General features: G+C 40.3%; 1 protein-coding gene across 1 annotated transcript in view; it reads left to right on the top strand.

The window, feature by feature from the left end:
• FAT3 (FAT atypical cadherin 3) overlaps positions 1-8,382 on the top strand; it is a 220,310-nt gene that overhangs the window by 110,547 nt on the left and 101,381 nt on the right. The window contains exons 4-5 of the mRNA XM_009698210.1: positions 5,713-6,027; positions 7,983-8,193. Coding sequence (XP_009696512.1) covers positions 5,713-6,027; positions 7,983-8,193 — 526 coding nt within the window. The remainder of the gene's footprint in view (positions 1-5,712; positions 6,028-7,982; positions 8,194-8,382) is intronic.

The following is an 8,382-nucleotide window of genomic DNA, read 5'->3' as shown; positions in this document are numbered from 1 at the left end:
TAGAAGAATTGTTGAAGTAATTTGTCTTTTGGGACAGCACTACATTCTATTAGGATAAGTGAAATAAGCAGCTGACCACTTCTTTTCCACAGCTGCCAAAGAAAGGATTAGAACGAGAAGGCATTTAGTTTACTACAGCTAACTCAGCATTTGTGTTGAACTAAAAAAAAAAAAAAAAGCTTACCTTTTTTTTTCTCGTGTCTATCTTTGAGCTATGCTGCCTCCACTTTGTAGCAATAATCTGACATGTAGTTCAGTAATATAATGCATTTCAGAAAAATACTTCCTTGTAAGAGTTTAGCTGCAAATTTAGACTCTCTCTGAAGTAGGCAGAGATAGTAATTCAGTGTATTTGACTTTAAAGTTCCATTCATCCCTCAATGAGCTCTCCTTTATAATCTTTATTTCTCTTACTTGGGCTGAATTCCAGAGACTCTAACAATAGGTATTGCAGCTCGTTTGCACATTGGCAGAAGAAACAAACCCATTAGTCACTAACAGCAGGGGTATGCCTCAGCTCTCAGGCTCCCTTTGATCATTTTTCTGTCTCCAGTAACTCAACCAGATTTTTTTTTCCTAAAGTTTTCTGAAGCAAAATTGGCATTTCTTTTACCTGAAACCCTCATTATACACACTCCTCAGATGAGACACAGGCATCTGGGCTCGCTTTTTTTGCATTAAGCAGTATCACACGGACGAAAATAAACAAGCGAATATGACATCTTCAGCATTTTGCAATGCTAATGACAGTAATGTGGCAGTTCCTCTTAACTTAAAAATTGGGTAGGCTGAGTACTTCCTCCTGCCAAGGAACGATATGGAAGAAGATTCTCGTTCTTCTCAGGGCCTGATAATTCACATTAAACACCTGCTGATTGTCTTGTTATGGTTGTTGAAGATAGATCCCTGCTAGCTACTCTCTCCAGCTGAGTTAATAATTATCTTGGAAGTCGTGAGCTTTTGTTAATGAGACTCAGTGTTATACTTTTAATTCAGGAGGGTGGTCCTCACAATTGCATTCGTATTCAAGAGCTAATCCTTCTCCAGTTAAGTGTCACAGTCCAATTCATAGGAAGAGCGACTGTCTCAAGGCAAAATTATTTTTGTCACCACTGTTGAGGTCTGCTAGACTGACGCTGTGTTTTATCCAATTCTTTCAAAGTAGATGTCTCCTCCATGCCTTCTCCATGGTCATAAAAAGAAGAAATTTTCATGTGTAACATTCCAGCTGTTGTATGTTAACAGTTAGTGTTGACCTTGGTTTTCACTGAGAAGGCCCACTGCTATGGAAGTGTCTTTGTAGTTGATCTATGGACTTGAACATAAACATGAATATGAAAGAGTATCTCCCAGTCCTGTAGGAAAGGTATTGTTAATGTCTATAGACCAAACCTACCAAAGTAGATCCTGCAGAAGAAATGGAAATTGCCTTACTTGGATTTTGAAAGTTCTGTTATTATACTGAATTTGTCATACTCTGCAGAAGAAGATATTTTTGTGTGTTTTTCTCAAAAAATACTTGTCTAATGTAGGTAGATGGACTTTCAGGAGGTCTCGTCCTGGTCCATCCAGCTGAATGAAGCATTGTAAGGGGTTTGTGAATGTTGTTACTCTAGCAAAGAAATTTCCAGGTAACCAATACCTAGATGTGTATTGGCTGACATGGTTCAGTAAAGTCATAAACATTGAAGCCAATGGGTAAATGCAGATTCCTGACAGAAACTACTAATTTTATGAAGAAAACTGTAGTAGAACTGTCTGTAGGTTGTGGGAAAACAGCAGTGATGCTTAGGATTTCACCACAAAAGTGGTATATAAAGTTCATATTATTCTGCTGTCTGATGCCATCAGACCCCATTAAACATGTCATCACATTCCTTTTAAGATGTTCCACCCTTGGTGAATGGACAAATCCATTGTATGGTTGGTTAGAGAGTCAAAATTCAGCTGCTTTCATGGGCGAATCCCAGCTTTGGGAGGTCGTATCCTCTCTTTAGGTTGTGTTGACACAGCATGATCGTATCTAACCAGAAGGGCCGAGGGAATAGTAGCTGACCGGCCCATCTCAGGTTGCACATGGGCAAGAAGCAGCATGTCTGCATCCACTCTATCTGGATACCAGCCTTGGCACATAGGGTGGAGAAGGTGTTCAACATTTAGGAAGGCACATGCTGACCAAGCAGCCATTCCTCATCTCCTCTGGGAAAGCTTTAATTCTGGTGCTTACAATTTCCCCATCTTGATTACTGTGAGATTCACCTCTTATTGGGCTTTTGATGGCACATCTTGACAAGCATCTATTGAGACAGCTTGTCATTCATTTATATCACCTTTCTTCTCTGTTTTTTTTCCCTACCATGCCATCTGCAGGTTTCTAAACAAAAGAACCACACTGGTCCTGAATTACAGCTTCGCTCCTGACAAGTTCTCCTGTGCCTTGCACATCTGCCTTTCACATTTCCAGAGATACAGCTGTGAATTAGCTTTTGTATCTTTGTCCTACAAATGTCCTAACCTCTCTCACCTCCCTGGTTACTTTTCACTGTAATTTCCAGCTGTTTAAGGATTTTGCTGAGAACTGTGGTAATGTTTGAATCAAAATTGCCTTGGTTAAAGGGGCCCCTAAGTGCTGCTGTGATACAGAGTCCTGATGGAAACAGTATTTGCAGAGCAGTGTGCTGAACGACCTCTCCAGTCCTCCCCATTTTTGTATGGGAACAATTTTGAACTGATAGCAATTTGTTATTTTGTTTTAATGTGTTGTCATGGAGTGTTTTTCTGTAGGGGCAGAGGAAAATTTTGCAGCTCTTTTACCCTGTTTATAGCTGGGACCTGAAAAGCCAGGCTGAGGTCAGGCTGATAGAGCAGAAAAGAGCGGTCAGCCAGGGCAGGGATTTACAGTTAGGGAAATAATCACATCACTGGTGTGAGGGTGGCTTAATTAATTAATTTACATGCCTGCAAAGAGGGAGCTTTAACTCACACTTCAGCTCCTGTGTCTGGCACTCAGAGCTTTTCGAGCGGCACTGGAGCCTGTCATTTTGAAAAGTTTTGAGTGTCACCCAGAGAAAAAGGCTTAGCTGGTACATAACATTTTCCTCTCCAGGGACATAAAGTTTTAGACAGAGTAGAACTGACTAACTTCAGGCCTTCTATGTTAATTTCTGTTAATTAGCTGACATTTTGTGTTATAGCCATTACTATTTTCAATTAGTTGTCAGCAAATATTTTCAGTGCAACTTTTCTGTTATTGAATGGTTTTCCCACAAGTTTGGGCTTACAAAAACAAACAAATGCATGCACGTATTTACTACCACGATACCATGTTCGTCAGGATTTCAGCAGTAACCTAAGCAACTGTGAGACTATGTGTTGGTAAGACAGGAGGATGGCTTTGCTTCTTGACTTTAGTCTCTTGACTTAAGTAGGTTGCTTGACTGTTTATACCACTGTGGTTTTCAAAGATTTTATTATTGTTATTAGTTGCAAACTTTCTATATCCCTCCCCACATTTGTGTAGATAACTGCTAGCAGGTTGAAGAAAATGTCTTTTCTTTTGTAAAAGTTGAGTGATGTTCTGTTCAGAAAACAAGAATTTCCTGAATTTTGCTAGTATTTTCTGTGCATTAAGAACATTATCCCCCAAAAAAGCATTTTGTTTGTATTTTTGACCAGTATTTAAATAAGTGTGTCTCCGATTGTTTCTGTGCACTTCAGCCTGTACTACTTGGCATCATTGATTATTTTACCTGTGGAGTCAGCAGAAAACCTGAAAAAGGTTTTTTCTTTGTTAACCTGTGTTCTTGCCAAGAGCTTGGCCAGTTGCACCAGAGTAGAACAGAAATAGAGGGGACAGGCCTCCAAGTGGGGCAAAAGTTGTTTATTGCTGAAAGCATGTAATAGGAGAATTGGCAGAATTGGCTTTTTGTTTGCTGCAGAAGCTCTGAAGTTCTCCCGGAGCTGTGAAGTGGAGAGGCTGAGGTCCTCTCCAGGTGGAAAGGCAGATTCGCAGCCATGTGTGCAGCGTTTCGGCGTTATAAATGCTATTTTGGAAAGTGTAGCGAGTGCAAACTGGATGGCTGAGTGCACTGGTGATGAGCTGCAGGTCCTCTCCCCGCACCCCGTCACTGGTGACTGATGGATGGCACCTTGGTGGCTTTGCAGGATGGGGATGGTCCCCGTCCGGCTCTCAGCAGACGGTCATCCCTGTCACAGGGCAAAGATCCCAACGAGTGCTAGTTACCAACCCTGGTGACAGTTTAGGAGAGAGAGGCTCGAGGCTGATACATGTCGTTGGGAGGACAGGCTCCACTCTCCAAATGAGTTATGGGCTAATTTGGGGGGGTTTACATTGCCACTCTATATTGCCATACCATTTATTTTTCTGTAAATAAGGGGTTTCAGTCCATAAGGCTGTCAGTCTGCTCCCTTCCACTGCATCAGTTTTTAAAAGTATAGTTAAATACATGAAATGGATAAGACCTTCTACCTTTCTCATAGAAAATGTTGTATTTTCTGCTGATCTCAGTACTAAATCGGGGTAACCTTAAGTTTAGACTTCTTGTTGCAAGGAGGGGACAACGGCAAGGGACATTATTCCCAGAAAATTTTGCTTTGCCTAAGGACCAGACATCAGGACTGTATCATTTGCAAGGGAACACAAAAACATTTAAGGAAAAATAAAGCATTGAGGAGTTAACCAGCAAAGCCATCAATGTGCATGATCAGTGTGAGCAGGGAAGGCTATGTAATCACTATCGTCAAAAATTGCTACTGTGGGAATTGGCATGTTAGCAGATGTAGCTGAAGGTGAAATTTGAACTTCTTTCATGCAAACAGAAATAACTTTCTGCCTTATTTCTTTGTCTTTAAAAAATGCATTTGAAATACTGAGGGAGAAGTTTGAAACATATTGATTGCATTTTGAAGGCATATTATTGAATCTCTTGAGTGCTTGTTGATCTTGGATCATTTCGTTTTCACAGCGTTTCAGACTGAAAATTATTAGTAATTCTGTTTAAGTTGCAGCTAAATTACTAATTAACTTTTGTCTCAAAGATTTTATTTCTTACGTGTTTCTGGCAGCACAGTGCGCTCTTTACACAATGCAGCAGAAATTTTTTGCTACCTGCCTCTCTGTGCCCCTTGCAATCATATAAAGCAGTTTTGGAATTAATGAGCTGTCACATCTCAGGTAATGAATGAAGAGAACTGACAGAAATCCTTTTGTTGTTTAAGAAATTCCAAATAATTAATGGGAAAAAAGTGACAGAGATTCTTTTAGGATTTAAGAAGAAATGCATCTTTCATATTCATTGCATGACTGAAGAAACTTTAAAATATGTTTGCAAAAAAGCAAGGATCCTGCCTAATGGGTTAATTCCAGGTCTGTCTTCTGAGATAAACTTGCAGAATTTGAGATTAAAGGATTCTGTATTTTGAGAAACAGATTCCTAGTCTGCAGGTTCCCCATTCCAGGTTCATCTCAAAAGTAAAAAATCTTCTGGATTCCTGTATTTTCCATTGTGGTCATATTTCAGTTAGGCACTGAGCATGTTTATAGCGAGCATGTCTTGTGTACACAGAAGATTTTGTACACTGCAGGTGTGATTTGGGGAGGGAGGAGTGTTTCCTTATGTTTTATGATGTTTTCCAACTTATGAAATCACATTGCACCTATTCAGAATAACCTCTACTGCTGTTGTTTTTCAGGTAACCGTCTCAGATGGGGGCACATCTCCCAAGCAGTCTGCCGTTTGGGTGGTGGTCCAGGTTCTGGATGAGAATGATAACAAACCTCAGTTTCCAGAGAAAGTCTATCAGATCAAGCTGCCAGAGAGGGACCGTAAGAAAAGAGGGGAGCCAATCTACAGAGCTTTTGCTTTTGACAAAGACGAAGGCCCTAATGCAGAAATCTCTTACAGCATTGTGGATGGAAATGATGATGGGAAATTTTTTATTGATCCCAAAACAGGGATGGTTTCTTCTAGAAAGCAGTTCACAGCGGGGAGTTATGACATCTTAACAGTAAGTGCTCTTTCATCGACATATAAACCCATGATTTGACTCACTTTTGTTAGAAACAGGCACTCTTGTATAAAGAGTGATCTATGACTGTGTTGAAGGTATGATCTATATGTAAGGTCTGAAGGTATTAAGAATCTAGTACTCACATATAACTACTGCCAAAAAAATGAGTCTGAGAGAGCATTCATGCTATTGCATGTGGTGAACTATTCTCAGACTGTTGAGTCAATTTGCAAATTGTTGGCATAAGTCGTTCCCTTGAATCCGCAGAAATGAAGACCAAGGGCTTATCTGCTCACAAAGCTGTATCATGTTGAACTGGGCAGATATAGCTACGAATGGTTTTTCATCTTTTGTCTGGACACAGTTGCTTGCCCTCATTGAGAGGTCTTTATACTGTCCAAGTTAGGTAGCTTCAGGGAGGAGGAGTACTGTCTACTCTATGTTGTAGTACGCTTCTCACCAAGAGTGTAAGTATGTCAGCAATTTCAGTTAAAAGAAATCTCAGTCAAAATACTTCTGCTAGAGCTCAAAGATATAGACAAGGTCATATAGAAACATATATAGACATATATAGACACGGTCAAAGAAAGAAAGAATACCAGATGATGGTCTTGATATAAAACAATATAAGGCTTGAATCTGCACTCTTCATCTAAAGCACTTAACCAACAAGTTGTAATCAAGGAGTTGACAGAAAAATGTCAGAGGTCCACCGTCTGACCCATAGTAAAGGAAGTGATGTACTTAGAGTAATGCGTCTCTGTTGGGTTACCTTCACAGGGTTGGAAACTGTGACAGAAAAATGAGTAAATACCAAAATATTGAGAAATACCTGGTAATCAGAGTAGAGCACCCTTTGGGTGGGTGAGTGCCTTTCCCTGTGCAGAACTGGAAGTCACGTCTAGGATCTGGCCCTTATTATAATGCAACAGCTGAAGGTTTTCTACCTTGAAACTGCTCATCACACCCTCAGCATCTTTTCACTAAGGGCCTGTCTGCCTGAAGCAGGACAGGGTGGCAAGTGTTAGCACCAAACCCACTTAACACATTTCCAGAGAAAGAAATACGGTATGGTATTTCAGGAAAATAGTTCCCATTTTTAACAGGCATTGTAACAGCATATTTGCACCAGTGGTCCTATATAGCCAGAAACATTTCCTTTAGTTTTAAAAGAAAAACCCTTTGATTGACATTGATGTTGTTCACCAAAACGCCCATTTTGTAACCTATATTCTCCCTTTCCTTAAGCCCAATGTTTTTGCTGCTCGTCTTGTCTTTGTGATGCGAAAACCATAAAGCATGCCAGGCAAATATCAAGTCTATCCATCCCTCTAGATGATAAAAAGAATTAGCACCAAGCTGGGCAACTCTTAATGAACACCACAGAGAGGAGAAAGCAAGGAAAATAAATGTGGCAAAATTTTAAATTATATTTGTTTTGGAGAATGGGGGAAATGATCTGAAACTTATTTAACTCGATTAAAAATCCTGAAGAAGGCAATATAAGGAATACTATTCTTATCTGCAATACAGATGCCATTTAAAAGCAATCAAACATGGTCTGGGTGAGCATGTTTCATAAGTGCACAACATCCCACAGGGTGATTGTAAAGCTCCAAGCTTTTCTGCAAGAGGACACTGGGTGGAAGATGAAATTGGAAAGGGAAGCTAGTTCTGGAGAGCAGAATCTGTGAGGGGGGTGCCTGATTTGCATTTCCAGGAGGCCTCGCACCAGCATTTCTAAAATCAATCTTTTCCATGATAAGTCAAAGTGTAATGGAAAAAAATAAGATCTGAAAACTAAGTGCTTATCTTCCTCTTTTTTTCGTGAGATTTTACATAGAGAGTTACAGAGGCCATTTTCCAAGCAGTCATCATCATGCAATAGAATTAGGTCTGAACTGCCGAGCTGGGATGCTCAGTCTGAGTCCTTTTTTCTTTGTACCTGCCAGATAAAAGCAGTGGACAATGGCCGGCCCCAAAAATCTTCAACTGCACGCCTCCATATTGAGTGGATAAAAAAGCCTGCGCCCTCGCCCATGCCCCTGACTTTCGACGAACCCTTTTACAACTTCACAGTCATGGAAAGCGATAAAGTGACAGAAATCGTTGGGGTGGTCTCTGTGCAGCCATCTAACATTCCTCTCTGGTTTGATATTGTCGGTAAGTTGGGAGCCAGTGGTGTGAGGAGGACGCTTCAGAAGCAAAGCGTATGGGTGTGTGGTTTTGAGAGCAAGAAAACTAACCTTGAACTGTGTCCCCCCCCAATTAAATTGACTTTCATAATGCTGAAATCAAAATGCTGTTTTAATATAGCGATAACAATAATAATAATACTCCTGCTTTTGTTAT

The sequence above is a fragment of the Cariama cristata genome, unplaced genomic scaffold (assembly GCF_000690535.1).
Source record: "Cariama cristata isolate BGI_N322 unplaced genomic scaffold, ASM69053v1 scaffold7124, whole genome shotgun sequence".
NCBI classification, from domain to species: Eukaryota; Metazoa; Chordata; class Aves; order Cariamiformes; family Cariamidae; genus Cariama; species Cariama cristata.
Note: the sequence above shows the minus strand (reverse complement) of the source record. Positions and strands in the feature narration are given on the sequence as shown.